The 18,098-nt window shown below is 41.3% G+C and overlaps 1 protein-coding gene across 2 annotated transcripts; it reads left to right on the forward strand.

The window, feature by feature from the left end:
• The first annotated feature begins 315 nt into the window (after nt 1-315).
• prdm8b (PR domain containing 8b) lies at nt 316-8,015 on the forward strand. 2 transcript variants are annotated; one of them, XM_034678292.1, is made up of 4 exons: nt 316-888; nt 3,942-4,166; nt 5,686-5,917; nt 6,169-8,015. In XM_034678292.1, the coding sequence occupies exons 2-4, from the start codon at nt 3,948-3,950 to the stop codon at nt 7,419-7,421; spliced, it is 1,704 nt and encodes a 567-aa protein (XP_034534183.1). In that variant the 5' UTR covers nt 316-888; nt 3,942-3,947; the 3' UTR covers nt 7,422-8,015. The 2 variants fall into 2 exon arrangements, with proteins under 2 accessions (XP_034534183.1, XP_034534184.1); XM_034678293.1 differs by lacking the exons at nt 316-888; nt 3,942-4,166 and adding an exon at nt 5,506-5,550 and having other exon boundaries at nt 6,169-7,986.
• The last annotated feature ends 10,083 nt before the right edge of the window (nt 8,016-18,098 follow it).

An 18,098-nucleotide genomic window follows, 5' to 3' on the forward strand; every position in this document is an offset into this window, starting at 1 on the left:
AGAGGAGGAGGCTGCAGTGTGACTCATATTTAATATTATTATTATTATAATGATAGTAAGGTGTGTGTGTGTGTGTGTGTGTGTGAGTCCTGCTCTCAGATCACTCTGTCCTCATCTTCTCCTTCTTTCAGTCCAACATTTGACTCTTTAAACACCACTTCATTCTGACACAGCCACCAACCAACTCCAGTGATTACAATTATAATAATAATGGAGAGAGAGAGAGAGAGAGAGAGAGAGAGAGAGAGAGAGAGGGAGAGAGGGAGGGAGGGAGGGGGGGTCTTTATCCCTGAGCCTGTCCATAAATCTCATCAGATGACAGTCAGCCAGTGAAGAGTTAAAGGGAGGAGAGTCAGAGTGACACGCCTCATTGGGTGGATTATGTGCCGCAAACAAAAAGTGTGTGTCGGTGTGTCAGTCAGCCAGAGCACCGGGCCCCATCTGTGTGTGTATCAGTGCTCCCCTCTCTCTCTCTCTCTCTCCCCCTCTCTCTCTCTCTCAGTGTGTCAGAGCTCCTCTCTCGACCACAGCCCGGTCACACAGACACACTGTCCGTGAGCCTCTGCAGCAGCAGCAGCAGCAGCACCGTCACTGTCTCCACACCGGGAGGGATGTACTGACAGCACGGACCGGGAGCGCAGCAACCTCTCCACCCTCTCCATCCTCTCATCCATCAGTGCTCTGCTGGTTCCTCTCCATCAGTGCTCTGCTGGTTCCTCTCCATCAGGTCTCTGCTGGTCCCTCTCCATCAGGTCTCTGCTGGTTCCTCTCCATCAGTACCCTGCTGGTTTTCTCTGGGCTTTTTTAACTGGAGGAGCACGCGGGGTTTGATCCGCAGCCTCGCGCTCGTTGATTTGTGGATTATTGTTCCTGCTCGTCGATTGAAAGGTAGGTGTGTGTGTGATGTGTGTGATGTGTGTGTGTGTGTGTGTGTGTGATGTGCAGAGCGGAGTGTGTGTGCACAGTTTGAGATGTTGGAGCAGCTCGGCCCCCGCGCTGATTTAGGACAGTTCTCAGGCTGGCTCGGATTTAGCAGATGCGGGTTCAACACCCCCCCACCCCCACCCCCACCCCCCTATCTCTGCTCACCCCCCAAACCCCAGTCCGCGCTGTGTCCCTGCTCTCTCCCTGAGCTGAGGTCTTCATCCTCTCTAGAATATTCAGTGTTGATTCTGCTTCATGAGGAGACTGTACTCAGACCCTGCACGGCGCGCGGAGACTCTGTACTCAGACAATGTATGCTGCACGGGGACTCTGTCAGATCCTGCACGGTGCACGGGGACTCTGTCAGACCCTGCATGGTGCACGGGGACTCTGTCAGATCCTGCACGGTGCACGGGGACTCTGTCAGACCCTGCACGGTGCACGGGGACTCTGTCAGACCCTGCACGGTGCACGCGGACTCTGTCAGACCCTGCACGGTGCACGCGGACTCTGTCAGACCCCCTGCACGGCGCACGGGGACTCTGCGTTAAAGCTGTCCTCCTGCCCCGCTCGCGCGTAAAGACAGACCCTGATCCTCTCAGCGGGATTAGACCCGAACCTGAGGAGAGAGTGACCCGGGTTATTACAGATCCTTTATCTCTTTTGTTTTCCACTGATCCACTGAAGGGAAAGTGTTCCCGTGCAGACACACACACAGCTCCGCGGACTGATCTGTTCCCAGGAGTCATCCCGGACCGGCTGCACGCGCACAGTTACTCACTCTGTGCCAAATGAGAGAGGGAGCTCAGCTCCAGATGCAGAGATCATTCTGTTCATTTATCATTATAGATTATTTAATAATAATAATAATAATGTCTCCTCAGTGTCTCTGGGCCTCCTGCAGGAGGCCCAGAGACACTGAGGAGACATTATTATTATTATATCTAATGTTTAATGATAATAATAATCCCTGCAACAATAATAATCTGTCCAAATAACCCAGACAGTAATATTAATATATCTTTAATTTAATAATTTAATTAAATGCAGACTTTATTCCACATTCAGAGGAGAGCTCTCTGAAGATACACGTATAGGAAGACCGCATTTACACAGTCTGTGTTTGCAGTCAGAGCAGCAGGAAAAATAAAACTCAATCCTGACTCACATTAAAGACTGAACAAACCTCAGTGTTTTTTAAAAGTAACCTGAAATTATAAAATTATAACTCAAGGAAAAAACAATCATGTGATCATGTGAATGAAAATAGAGACATGAAATGTCATTTTAAATGTGCTGTTATTAGTGATGGGCTGTGTTTGTATTGTACATTAGTTTAAATCTTCCTGCAGAGAACACAGAGGAACATTAGCTTAGAGCTAAATCTGGATTCACAGGTTTTGTTTTGTCTCTATCAAATAAATTAAAAAAAGAAAAGGTGTTTTAACATTATCTTTAATTTTATTGTATTTATTTCTTCTGGTGATTATTCTGTTGGAGTGTCAGTGCGCGTAATTTACTGTGCGCGCTAAGACAGAAGGAGAGAAGGATAGGAGAGGAGGAGAGGAGAGGAGGAGAGGGAGTGAGCGGCTAAACACACACACAGAGAAGAGGTTAGGAAAGGGAGAAAGGAAATAATGAAGAGCTCGTGCTGCTTTAATTACAGTCTCAGAGGGAAACGTGCTGGATTATGGTAATGAGCAGACATACGCTGCAGCTTGTAGAAGGAGAGGAAAGGTTGGCCGACATGAAGTCAGTGACTCTGACAGTCCACCTTAACCAGGTTGGACACACACACACACACACACACACTCACACACGCACACACACTGATCCTTTATTTTACATTCAACACATTCAAACAAATAAACACAGTGAAGTCCTGACCTGCTGCACACTCACACTCTCTGACACATTAATATCATATATATTATAATAATAAACACACAGTGTAAATCAGACTCCACGCACGCGACACTTCAGGGACAATTTTTTAAATCATTGAATTATTTTTTCTCTCGTTTTAAAAACATTCAATTAAATCAATTAAATGAGAGCGCAGAGTAATTATCCCCCAGAGGCCTGCTCATGCTAATGTATTAATTTAACTACAATGCTAATATCAATAATAGACTATTAACAGCGGTGCTAATGTGATGCTAATTATAATAAATACAAATTCATTTAAATAAAGGTTTGAATTTAATTTGATTTCATCTGGAATAACACAAATATTTAAACATGAAGTTACTCTGAAAATAAAAACATTTATATTACATATACATAAATATATCTGTATCAGTCACAGAAAAATAATTCAATGTCATTTTTATTTGTTTTGATGTTTGAAGCTCGTTTTTTTTTTTTCCTCTTTATTTTATAATTCTTGTTTTTAATTGAGAACAAATGAAAGCGCGCGATCAGGATGCTGAAGGTGATGCCTTCATGAACTTATTAACGGGTTTGAATTAATTAGAAAGCTGGCCAAATAAATTAAAAAAAAACAGAGGGCCCCAAACGCGCCATGACAGCTGCTGCTCTCTGCAATCTGTCAGGGAGGAGATCTATCCCAGGAACACACACTCACTCTGCTGCAGGAAACACTCCTCATGAGAATATTAGATCAGATTTAAAATTATGTTTAAGGTTATATTTAATATTTAAGATGATATCTAAAATGATATTTAATCTGTGATGTTTAAGGTGATATCTAAGATGATATTTAGGATGATATTTAAGAGGATATTTCATCTGATATCTAAAATGATATATAAGATGATATTTAAATGATATATAAAATTATATCTAAGTTGATATTTAATCTGTGATGTTTAAGGTTACATATAAGATGATATTTAAGAGGATATTTAATATTTAAGGTTATATATAAGATGATATTGAAGGTTATATCTAAGTTGATATTTAATCTGTGATGTGGGACATAGAGACCCCTCCTGTGTTATTCTGTGACCACCTGACCTCTGACGTGTCCGCCCGTGTCCCTCGTGTCCCCGCAGACAGACATGGAGGAGTCCAGCTCCCAGAAGTTGGTGTGGGACGGGGACGCCAAAGCGGTGCAGCAGTGTCTCACGGACATCTTCACGAGCGTGTTCACGACCTGTGACATCCCGGAGAACGCCATCTTCGGGCCCTGCGTGCTGAGCCACACGTCCCTGTACGACAGCATCGCCTTCATCGCACTCAAGTCCACCGACAAGCGCACCGCGCCCTACATCTTCAGGGTCAGTACTCATCCATCTCTGACATCCATCTCTGACCATCCATCTCTAAACATCCATCTCTGACCATCCATCTCTAAACATCCATCTCTATCCATCCATCTCTGACCATCCATCTCTAAACATCCATCTCTATCCATCCATCTCTGACCATCCATCTCTAAACATCCATCTCTATTCATCCATCTCTAAACATCCATCTCTATCCATCCATCTCTGACCATCCATCTCTAAACATCCATCTCTATTCATCCATCTCTAAACATCCATCTCTATCCATCCATCTCTGACCATCCATCTCTATCCATCCATCTCTATTTATCCTCTAAACATCCATCTCTATCCATCCATCTCTATTTATCCTCTAAACATCCATCTCTATCCATCCATCTCTAAACATCCATCCATCTCTGACCATCCATCCATCTCTGACCATCCATCTCTAGCCATCCTCTAAACATCCATCTCTATCCATCCATCTGTAACCCTCCATCTCTAAACATCCATCTCTATCCATCCATCTCTAACCATCCATCCATCTCTGACCATCCATCTCTAACCATCCTCTAAACATCCATCTCTATCCATCCATCTCTAAACATCCATCCATCTCTGACCATCCATCTCTAACCATCCTCTAAACATCCATCTCTATCCATCCATCTCTAAACATCCATCTCTAAACATCCATCTCTATCCATCCATCTCTAAACATCCATCTCTAAACATCCATCTCTAAACATCCATCTCTATCCGTCCATCTCTAAACATCCATCTCTATCCATCCATCTCTATCCATCCATCTCTATCCATCCATCTCTAAACATCCATCTCTATTCATCCATCTCTAAACATCCATCTCTAAACATCCATCTCTACATGCAAACCTCTTTATTTCTATCACCTCTTTATTCTAACACACATATAAATATAATCCGGTCTGTATCTCTAAAGCTCCTCTGAGTTCCTGTCAGTCCTGGTCTTCTTCCATAGAAACAGAATCAGTTCCTGTTTCCTCATCAGCTCTGCAGAGAGATTGTAAAATAAGTCCATGCATGATTTGCTTTATGACAACATTCATGTCAATAAATCTCTGCAGAATCCAATAAATCAGCCTCATGATCTGTTAAACATTTAATTCCTGCAGGAATGAAACCTGCTGATGCAGAGAGGTCGTGTTGGTTTTCAGAAATAAATGAAATAAATGTTCTTTAATTTGTGAATCCATGAGAGAAGTGTCAGAAGGTTCTGGAGGATTGAAAGCATTGCATGAAAAGAATCCTCTTCCTGCTCCAGTGTTTGATGTGAAAAAGGAACATTTTGAATGAATCTGCAGAGATAAAAAATCAGACACTGAATCAGCCTGTTCTGGATGTGGTCTGAAGTGGTCTGGTTTTTAGTGCACGTCCAGTTCTTCTGTTTTTATCAGTTTAAATTAGAATGTAGATTTTTATGTTGTTTATATTTTGACTGGTTGCACCGCAGTGTTGGATTAATGTGTGTGTGTGTATTTGATGCACAGGTGGACACCTCAGCGGCTAACAGCACCTCTGAAGGTCTGATGTGGCTCCGGTTGGTCCAGTCTGCCCGGGACAAAGAGGAGCAGAACCTGGAGGCCTACGTGAAGAACGGGCAGCTCTTCTACCGCTCGCTGCGCCGCATCGAGAAGGACGAGGAGCTGCTGGTGTGGTACGGGAAAGACCTGATCGACCTGCTGCTGCTCAGCGCCAGCCGAGCCCCCGCCAAGAGCAAAGGTGAGGGGCGACACACGGATCCTGAGTCCAGAATCCTAGATCTGCATGGACTATATTATTCTATTGAAGCTCTGAAGGCTTCCTTGTGTCTGTGCATGTTGGATTTAATCCTTTGCATTGTGACAAAGCTTCTTAAATGAACGGACACATCAGTCCCTTCATGTGTCAGAGAATAACTCTGCACTGATGAAAGATTAAAGCTCCTCTGCTCTGGACTCATCCTAACCCTAACCCTCCGCTCCTCTCTGCAGGTTCCTCCCATCACTCGTGCCCCGACTGCAGCCAGAAGTTCCAGTTTGAGTTCCCGTTCTTGGCCCACCTCCGCTTCCGCTGCACCAAGAGACTGCAGAGCATCACGGGAGCCGACGAGGAGCCGAGCAAAGAGAGCGGCCCCGAGCGACCCGCCGCCAACCCGAGCAGGAGCAGCCCCAAGCTGGGCCGCTCCGAGGGCTTCAGCGGCCCGCAGGACGCCACCAAACCCTCCACAGACTTTCACAACCTGGCCCGGGACCTGGAGAACAACCGGACCAGCCCGCCCAGCGACAAGGAGGCCGAGGTCTGCAGCGAGAGCTCGGGGAAGAGGAAGTTCTCCGAGGTGGAGGACAGGGAGCGCCGGGCGCCCGGTCTGCCTCAGTCCAAGTCTAAAGACGAGCTGGCCACGTCGGCTCAGAACTACAGAGGGGCGTACGGCCTGGAGGAGAACCACCGCTCCTTCTCCCCGCCCGGCTCCACGCAGATCGGCGAGGGCAAACGCAGCGCCTTCACCGAGGTCAAGAAGTCCGGGCAGAACCTGAAACACCACAGCAAGAACCTGCAGAGCGCCAACTCTGAGAACAAAGATGGCGGCGGCCGCCCCAGCAGCAACCCGTCAGAGAAGCACCTGAACATCCGGCAGGTGCTGTCGGAGACCCAGCCCCCCCAGACCTCGCCCATGGGCAGCGCCTTCACCTCCGTCGGCCATCAGGGAGGAGGCGGAGAGAGGAAGAGCGCCTTCAGCCAGCCGTCTCGCTCCTCCTTCTCTCAGATCTCGCCGCTGGTGATGCCGCCCAAGCTGCTGGACTGCCACCCAGCGGTGGGCGACACCATCTCCTCCAGCAGACTGTACCAGGCCGACCACCTCGCCGCCAAGCTGCAGGGCGCCGAGCTGGGCGCCAACTGCCCCGTGCCGGGCGGCATGGCCAAGCAGAACCCGTTCGTCTACGCCACCGCCTTCTGGCCCAAGAACTCGGGCCCGATCCAGCTCCAGATGCCGTCGGCGCTCACCCTCCTGCCGCCGTCCTTCACCTCGCTCTGCCTGCCAGCGCAGAACTGGTGCGCCAAGTGCAACGCCTCGTTCCGCATGACCTCGGACCTGGTCTACCACATGCGCTCCCACCACAAAAAGGAGTTCGCCATGGAGCCTCTGGTCAAGAGGCGGCGCGAGGAGAAACTCAAGTGCCCCATTTGTAACGAGTCCTTCAGGGAGCGGCATCACCTGTCACGTCACATGACCTCCCACAACTGACTGACCCACCAGGGAGGGACTATTTTATACCGCGGAGGGACGTGAGGCGGCCTGGATCTAAGCGGACACTTAAAAACACTCGTCACCCGTTTGCACTTGTTCTCACTTTGGACTCTGGCTCCTGGTTTTTCCTCGGTCCCTGTACAGACGTCACGTTCTGGGTGTATGCAAACGTTTGAAATGAATCTATTTATGAGGCACTTGTTGAGAAAAGGGAAGATTTAAATCTGTGTACATGTACAGTAAGTCGTATTTTATATCCTATAAATGCAAATATAGAGAAGGAGTCCACGCGGAGTCACACGCGGTCCTGGTTTACAGCGCAGCGGGTTTTTCATGTGGACGTGAACACGGACACTCACGGGGGATTTTATGTCAGACTATATTTCAGAGTGCATGTAATATTCAAATAATATTGATTTAAGATGCGGTCTATACGTTACGGTGTACAGAAGTTCTTGATTTGAAATACAAAGTGTCAGATTTTGTGTCAGTGGGGAATAGTTTCAGTGTTTCTTCCTTTTGCGGAAATTTACTACTTGATAGTTTATCTAATCATGTTGAATGCATTGACAATAAAATAGCTTTATTTTCAACTTCTGGCTTTCTGCATTTCATTTTACTGCAAAACTAAAATATCTACTCACATTTATCTTCAATGTGGAATCTTTAAAATACAAAGTGCTTTTTTTAAATTTTACAACAATATCTTCTCACATTTATCTTTAATGTCAAATTTAAAAAACAGTGTTTTTTAAATTTGACAAAATATGATTCTCACATTTATCTTTAATGTGAAATCTTTAAAATACAAAGTGTTTCTTTAAATTAAAAAAAATAAATTAAAAAACAAAGTGCTTTTTTAAATTTACAAAATATCTTCTCACATTGATCTTCAATGTGCATTTAAAAAACAAAGTGGAATGTTTTAATTAAAAAAAAAAAATTAATTTAAAAAAACAAAGTGTTTTTTTTGAATTTGACAACAATATGTTCTCACATTTATCTTCAATGTGAAAATTTAAAAAACAGTGTTTTTAAAATTTGACAAAATATGATTCTCACATTTATCTTCAATGTGAATTCTTTAAAATACAAAGTGGAATGTGTTTTTTTAAATTAAAAAAATAATAATAATTCAAAAAAACAAAGTGTTTTTTGAATTTGACAACAATATGTTCTCACATTTATCTTCAATGTAAAATCTTTAAAATACAAAGTGCTTTTTTTTTAATTTGACAACAATATCTACTCACATTTATCTTCAATGTCAAATTTAAAAAACAGTTTTTTAAATTTGACAACAATATCTTCTCACATTGATCTTTAATGTGCATTTAAAAAACAAAGTGTTTCTTTAACTTAAAATAATAATAATAATTTCAAAAAACAAAGTGTTTTTTGAATTTGACAACAATATGTTCTCACATTTATCTTCAATGTGAAAATTTAAAAAACAAAGTGAAATGTGTTTTTTTAAATTTTACAAAAATAAGTGACTGAAAATATCAGATTTTTAAAAATTATTGTATTATTTTAAATTATCCTCACATTGTTTCTAAGCACAGATTTCCTGTCTTTCTGCACGGACTAATAAATACACTGAAGCTCTTAAAATTGCTTCACTGTTTGCACATTTCATTTTTAATATTTATTTTCTATTTAAAACACAAACACACACATTACTGATTATTATAAAACACTTAGAGATAAACTGAATCATAAACATGTTACAGATTATTAATATATATTATATTAATGAAGGTTATTAAAAGGTATGGACCGACACTGTTAGAATGTTCCTCTGAGAGGTTTGATCATCTCTCTGAGAATCAGGAACATCCTTTAATATTTGAACGTGTTTAATATTAAAAATATTAAAATAAAAACGCGCGTGTTTCTCTGAAGCTTCATGACACCGAGGAGTGATTCTGATCCTTCAGTTTTTATTCCTCTGAGCAGAAAATAAAGAATAATAATATTAAACTCTGAATGTTTACTTACCTCAGTTAAACTACAGCTTTCATTTATTCAGTTTATAATTAATAACATATAGGACTCATGTTTCTGCAGAGAGAGCACAGCGCGCAGACAAAAGACTGCACACACACACACACACACACACACACACACACACGCACACACACACACGCGCGCGCACACGTTTCTAAAATAACATTAAATATAATTTTAATATTTTTAACAGGAAGTCCTCTGAGCTGTAGAGAGAGTAATAAATGTGTCCGTGTTGATCCTGTCTGAGTTTTCTGTTTTCTGATTTTCCAATAAATAAAAATCAGGAGACTAAAATCACTTCCGGTTCAGATTCTTCCCTGAGATAAATAAAACCTCTCTGAGAGTTTCTGTAGATTAATTTTAAATAAAATAATCTCTTTGATGATTTAATATAATTCAATCTTTCAGACGCGGAGAGGAGGAATTTTCTCGGGTGGAGAATTCTTTCACTCCAAACACAGAGATGATTCCACAGCGACACCACGTGGTCAACATGTGAACTGCAGCAGCAGCGGCGTTATACAGCAGGGTGGACACATTTAACATTTTAATACGATGTTGAAAAGCAACATATAAAATATAAATCTTATTATTTTAGAATAAATTATATTTATTAAATATATTAATGAAAACATAAAAGTGCTGAGTGTTTAAATAATTATAAGATTGACTCTGAGGGAATTTATGTTAAATTATCTGACTTAAATTAATTTAATAAAGCCGTATGATCATAATAAGATTATTAATATTATGTTTATTATTATAATTTACAGCCTCTGATAAATAATTAATAAATGTAGAGTACAGCTGTAATCACAGACACAATGTGAATATCTCAAACACATTAAAACAAGTTAATTATTTTATTTTATTTATTTATGTTTAATTTTAAAGGACTGTTCAGATTAATGAACACTTCTGTAAATATGACAGAATAACCAAAAGGCTAGTTTACATCCGGAGTCTCTTAACAGATTTTAAAAAAAGATCAAAATTAAACAACAAAATAAAGTAAATTAAAATGAAAATGAAAATAAGAAAGGAGAGGAGAAACCAAAACACAAACAAAAAGAAGAAGAAGAAAAGAAAGAATAGTACAAATAGGACCATATGATTAAAATGACTTAAAGCTCCATCAGGAGGTGACGTGACCGTCTTTGAGAAAGTGTCCATGGACATAAAATACACGGTCAAATATGAGGAAATGTTAAAGAAGACACAAACAGACACAACAGGACAACATTTAACAGAGCCGTACATATTTACATCAGACACACATTAAACTTACACTTCACAGGAAGTATCTGTTCTTAGAAATATTATAAATACAGTAAAATGTTAAGGAGATAAACTCTCAGAGATTATTAATGATACTTCAAAATAATAAAACTTAACCCCTCCTGAGGTCGTACTTCAGGTGGCTGCAGGAGGTCAAAGGTCACAGCTGAGTTTCTTTATTATGTTGAAATGTCATTTAAAGCTGTAATCATTAGATTTAAGAGTCCCAGTGAGCTTCACCTTCACAGGTAGAACATCTTAAAGCTACCTTCACAAGTAGAACATCTTAAAGCTACCTGCACATGTAGAACATCTTAAAGCTACCTGCACAGGTAGAACATCTTAAAGCTACCTTCACAGGTAGAACATCTTAAAGCTACCGTCACAGGTACATCTTAAAGCTACCTTCACAGGTAGAACATCTTAAAGCTACCTTCACAGGTAGAACATCTTAAAGCTACCTTCACATGTAGAACATCTTAAAGCTACCTTCACATGTAGAACATCTTAAAGCTACCTTCACAGGTAGAACATCTTAAAGCTACCTTCACATGTAGAACATCTTAAAGCTACCTTCACAGGTAGAACATCTTAAAGCTACATTCACAGGTAGAACATCTTAAAGCTACCTTCACAGGTAGAACATCTTAAAGCTACCTTCACATGTAGAACATCGTAAAGCTAACTTCACAGGTAGAACATATTAAAGCTACCTTCACAGGTAGAACATCTTAAAGCTACCTTCACATGTAGAACATCTTAAAGCTACCTTCACATGTAGAACATCTTAAAGCTACCTTCACATGTAGAACATCTTAAAGCTACCTTCACATGTAGAACATCTTAAAGCTACCGTCACAGGTAGAACATCTTAAAGCTACCTTCACATGTAGAACATCTTAAAGCTACCGTCACAGGTAGAACATCTTAAAGCTACCTTCACATGTAGAACATCTTAAAGCTACCTTCACAGGTAGAACATCTTAAAGCTACCTTCACAGGTAGAACATCTTAAAGCTACCTTCACAGGTAGAACATCTTAAAGCTACCTTCACAGGTAGAACATCTTAAAGCTACCTTCACAGGTAGAACATCTTAAAGCTACCTTCACAGGTAGAACATCTTAAAGCTACCTTCACAGGTAGAACATCTTAAAGCTACCTTCACAGGTAGAACATCTTAAAGCTACCTTCACAGGTAGAACATCTTAAAGCTACCTTCACATGTAGAACATCGTAAAGCTACCTTCACAGGTAGAACATATTAAAGCTACCTTCACAGGTAGAACATCTTAAAGCTAACTTCACATGTAGAACATCTTAAAGCTACCTTCACATGTAGAACATCTTAAAGCTACCTTCACATGTAGAACATCTTAAAGCTACCTTCACATGTAGAACATCTTAAAGCTACCGTCACAGGTAGAACATCTTAAAGCTACCTTCACAGGTAGAACATCTTAAAGCTACCTTCACATGTAGAACATCTTAAAGCTACCTTCACATGTAGAACATCTTAAAGCTACCTTCACATGTAGAACATCTTAAAGCTACCTTCACATGTAGAACATCTTAAAGCTACCTTCACAGGTAGAACATCTTAAAGCTACCTTCACATGTAGAACATCTTAAAGCTACCTTCACAGGTAGAACATCTTAAAGCTACCTTCACAGGTAGAACATCTTAAAGCTACCTTCACAGGTAGAACATGTTAAAGCTACCTTCACAGGTAGAACATCTTAAAGCTACCGTCACAGGTAGAACATCTTAAAGCTACCGTCACAGGTAGAACATCTTAAAGCTACCTTCACATGTAGAACATCTTAAAGCTACCTTCACAGGTAGAACATCTTAAAGCTACCTTCACATGTAGAACATCTTAAAGCTACCGTCACAGGTAGAACATCTTAAAGCTACCTTCACAGGTAGAACATCTTAAAGCTACCTTCACAGGTAGAACATCTTAAAGCTACCTTCACAGGTAGAACATCTTAAAGCTACCGTCACAGGTAGAACATCTTAAAGCTACCTTCACAGGTAGAACATCTTAAAGCTACCTTCACAGGTAGAACATCTTAAAGCTACCTTCACAGGTAGAACATCTTAAAGCTACCTTCACAGGTAGAACATCTTAAAGCTACCTTCACAGGTAGAACATCTTAAAGCTACCTTCACATGTAGAACATCTTAAAGCTACCTTCACATCTAGAACATCTTAAAGCTACCTTCACAGGTAGAACATCTTAAAGCTACCTTCACAGGTAGAACATCTTAAAGCTACCTTCACATGTAGAACATCTTAAAGCTACCTTCACAGGTAGAACATCTTAAAGCTACCTTCACAGGTAGAACATCTTAAAGCTACCTTCACAGGTAGAACATTTTAAAGCTACCTTCACAGGTAGAACATCTTAAAGCTACCTTCACATGTAGAACATCTTAAAGCTAGCTTCACAGGTAGAACATCTTAAAGCTACCTTCACAGGTAGAACATCTTAAAGCTACCGTCACAGGTAGAACATGTTAAAGCTACCTTCACATGTAGAACATCTTAAAGCTACCTTCACATCTAGAACATCTTAAAGCTACCTTCACATCTAGAACATCTTAAAGCTACCTTCACAGGTAGAACATCTTAAAGCTACCTTCACAGGTAGAACATCTTAAAGCTACCTTCACATGTAGAACATCTTAAAGCTACCTTCACAGGTAGAACATCTTAAAGCTACCTTCACAGGTAGAACATCTTAAAGCTACCTTCACAGGTAGAACATGTTAAAGCTACCTTCACAGGTAGAACATCTTAAAGCTACCTTCACAGGTAGAACATCTTAAAGCTACCTTCACAGGTAGAACATCTTAAAGCTACCTTCACAGGTAGAACATCTTAAAGCTACCTTCACAGGTAGAACATCTTAAAGCTACCTTCACAGGTAGAACATCTTAAAGCTACCTGTGTCTTTATTAAACACTCTGATTACACAGCGTCTCATATTTAACAAACACCTCATCAACACAAATCAATATAAAGATAAATTAAATATGAACCTCCTTTTTTTAAACAACGTAAATACTGGAAATAAAAAAACGACCAAGAACAAACATTTCAACCAAAAAACAAAATCAGTTCAAAATATTTCAAACACAAAAATAAATATTCAAATGTTTAAACTGTTAAACATTTATGATTTTACCTGAGTGGGTATTTTGTCCTTTATTGATATAAAAGCTGAGAAATATTAAATGTTGTAGAGAGAGAGTTTGTGAGTCGAACCAGCGACACTGTGAAAATGTTAAATCCTCTGTACATGAGGCGCCTGTTCCTCTCACTGACCCTCAACACAAAAACAACATTTCATAAAAATGTCTGCAAATTTTAAAAAAGGAACAGAAAATTAATAAAAACACATTACACATAAAAAAATCCAAAAAGCTAAATATAAAAAACCTGAACACTTTGAACAAAAACAAAACAAAGTTTACTCCAAAAATATCTTTCATTTAAAAAATAGTAGAATATTTGCAGGGTTGAATTTTTACAAACACAACATTAATCAGAATTATGTCCCCAAATTTTTACAGAAATAAAAATAATAATAATAATAATCTGTACAAGAAGCAGAAAAGTTAAATTCAATTTCAAACTTTAAAACATTTCAGATCAAAGCAATTAAAATATCTGAGTCACTTTAAACATTTATAAAAATAACAAAACACTAAAATTATATTCAAAACAAATTTAACATTTTATTTTGACAACAAAAGACCAAAGTTAAAACATTCAAAAGTTTATTGCTTTCATTTAACATTTTAACAAATGAAATATTTCAAACTGAAAAAAAATTAATCCATGTTTATTTTTTTGTCAACATTTATTTTATGTTGTTATTTTTCTTTAAAGTTTGTTTTGAACATTTTAAAATATCAGATTAGTTACAGATATCCTCTGACACACACACACACACACACACACACACACACACACACACACACACACACACACACACACACACACACACACACACACACACACATTCTGATATTTAGTGTGCCCTCATGCTTTGCTGCTTGTGTCATCGTCCCTTTTGTAACCCCTGTACACACACACACACACACACACACTCACACACACACACACACACACACACACACACACACACACACACACACATTTGTCAGTGCATCACTCAGCACCGAGCGGCCCCGGACAGTTTATATCTCTGCTAAGCTGGCACTTCCATTTGGCCCCGGGCCCCTGTGCTCACATTCTTACAGTTCAGACGTTTCGCTGACGCCGTGATCCACAGAGAGCGAGGGAGCGAGGGAGCGAGGGAGCAAGGGAGGGAGCGAGGGAGCGAGGGAGCGAGGGAGGGAGCGAGAGAGTGAGGGAGCGAGCAGAGGTGAGCAGCAGGTACAGAAACCTCAGACTGAGGGCACGAGGATTCAAACCTGTGACCTTCTCTGGGTTCAGGAGCTGATACCAGAGCCCAGATACACACACAACAGGGCCGACAGGATGATACACACACATATCAGGATGACACTTTATACCAGAGTCTGAGAGTAAACACTCTGAAGGATACAGGACATCAATCACAGTGTCACCAAGCTAACTCTGATGATAGAGTGATGCAGAGAAAGGTTCAGGAAGAGGATTCAGACACAGACAGCGCCCTCTGCTGGTCCTTTAAGGAAACAGAGTCAGAGTTACACCCTGATGATAAATGATCTCTGTCCTGGTTTTCACAGACTACCTGCAGAGGTAGTCCCCCTCATGACCTACATTTCCAAAGACAGAATCTGAAGTATCAGAGGGATGTGTATCCTGAACATCTGGAGCTGTGTGCACGAGCAGAATCAAGAGAATCAAACACACACAGTGGATGCTGGTTCGAGCAGGCGGCCCACGTATCAGAGGAACATGATTCCTGGTCCTGACATGATCTGGTGCTCGTTGTAGTCCGTCCCATAACAACAGAATAAAAATGGAGGCTCATCCCTCCACAGTAAATAACTTATGAACCACTTCAGGATGTTTCTTCCTCTTTAAAGACAGTCTTTGTGGCCTATAGAGTTTGAGGATTTGTTTGTTCCCATCTTGTTTTTTTGGAGTCAGAGGTGACCGTATCTGGAGGACAAGGTGGAAAGTTTGCAGCATGTTTGTTTGTTTGTTTGTTTGTTTGTTTTTCTGCAGCATCATATCTCTAACTCTGCATTCTTTTAAGGCTGTTGAATGTGTTTCTGAGTTTGCAGCACACTGTGATCGTCCTCGTGAAGGTTTCTTTGCAGCAGACATGTGACCTGTCAACGATTCATGGAGCTAAACTACAAAAACCACAGATTCAAACATCTCCAAATCTGTCACCACCATGCAGAGAGGGAGTCTAAACCCTGAGGAACACAGCAGACTGGAGGAGCAAAGCAATACATTGAGATCAAAGCAATATGTGAAAAAAGCAATAGAACGTAATTAAAGGAACAGAATGAGACCAAAGCAATAGAATGAGATCAAAGCAGCAGAATGAGATCAAAGCATTAGAATGTAATCAAAGCAATAGAATGAGATCAAAGTGATAGAATGAGATCAAATAATTGACTAAATGAACATCAGGGTTGAAGAAGAAACTAGAGATTGAGATCATAAACTCGTTAGTGTTTACTGAGGGAACAAATCAGCTGAGGAGGAGGTGGAACATGTACTACAGACTGATATACACACAGAGGAGGCGCCCCCTGGTGGACGTTGGGAAGAATGCATGTTAAACAGCCTTCTATGTTGGCTTCACTCTTGAAACTTAGACGCTGCGTACACTTTGAAGAGTTTATGGAGACGTCCAGTGAAGTATAAATTAAACCTCCTGTTGATTCTGTTGATTAAAGTCTGCAGAGCTCAGGAGGTCAAAGAGTGCTGCTGTTTTAATATTTACAATAAACTGAGCAAAACCAGGAAGTGAGCCTCCTCTGAAGGGAGGATTTATGGTCTGTGTCAGTATGAACTATCTGTGCACTCACATGTATAAATGTTCTGTAATGTTTATGGTCTGAGATTCCTGGACTGATGGAGGATCTGCAGACTCGGCTATATTCAGACCGACGGGCATGAAGTCATTTATTGTTTAGTTTAAAGTTTCCTCCGCCTCGCTCTGAACCTGTTCCCGAGTGAGACCGAGGAACAGGTGTAACCTCAAGATCCAACCTCTGGAGTCTCCACCACGAGGAGAATCCAGGACTCAGACGGGCCCTGCAGACAGGTAGAGTCCCAGAGGAGGAGCAGGAGTGGGGGGGTGAACTCAGAGGGGACAGGATGTGTAAATGTGTCCCTGTCAGCGGTCCTGCAGATGAAGTGCATTGTGGGTCAGAAATAGAGAGCGTGCTCGGAGGACGATGCTGAGGGTTTATTTTTAGAGCTGCAGAAATGATGATGTGAGAGCTAATGAGACAGGAGGAGCCGGACCCGTCTAATCCCTGGATCAGGACTCTGAACAGTGAGTGTGTGTGGATCTGATCTTTCCTCTCAGCCTCGTTTTTTAAACTTCCATCAGATGATTTCCTGCAAAATGTTTCTGTAAATCTTCGACTGGTTCCCTGAAGATCATGAAGTGTTGAAGTCACAGCTCACATGCATCACACCTTTAAATTAAAGACGTGTTTGAATCGAGACTGTGGATTTAAATGTGTCTAATATATTTACACAAACTCAAACTCAGACCTGCAGGAGCTGAGGACGGTCACTCCTGCAGACGTTTCTCTAAAGATGGCTTCAAATAAAACCTTGTTTTTACTTCTCCAGATTATAAACATGATCCCCTAAACATGATGAAACCAGGATCTGTTATCTGAAGAGACAGTGTTAAAGTGAGAGGATGAAACACAGACAGAGAGAAGCTGAAGACATGATGGTGGGCGTTAAGAGGTCAGCAGTCTGTGCTCTCACACATGAGCTCTCTGTCCCTGCAGCAGCTCCTGTTCTGATCAGGCTGCATGTTGTTGTCAGACGTGGAGGCCTCCTGGATGTTCTCTGTTCTCTCTCTTCACCTCTTCATGCTCTTCAGGTTCTCAGTAAGCTTCATGAAGGGGAATGTTTGTAGCCATGATGACCGTGAGGGGAAGTTCTGCGTCTCCTCGGTCCAGGATGAAGTCAGCGCTGCAGCTGATGAGTCTGCTCGTCTGACTCTGTCACACATTCCTCTGCAGCTTTTGAAGTACATCTCTATGACAGTCATGGTATACTGAGGGGGTGAGGAGGGGGTGAGGAGGGGGTGAGGAGGGGGTGAGGCACGTCGGACGCCTCAGGTCCTAAAAGTCTCTCTAACTTTGTCACAGAGACGAGCGGAGCACGAGGCACGGCTCAGGTTTAAAGCTGGCCCGCCGTGTGCTCGTCTT

The sequence above is a fragment of the Notolabrus celidotus genome, unplaced genomic scaffold (assembly GCF_009762535.1).
Source record: "Notolabrus celidotus isolate fNotCel1 unplaced genomic scaffold, fNotCel1.pri scaffold_125_arrow_ctg1, whole genome shotgun sequence".
In the NCBI taxonomy this organism is placed as follows: domain Eukaryota; kingdom Metazoa; phylum Chordata; class Actinopteri; order Labriformes; family Labridae; genus Notolabrus; species Notolabrus celidotus.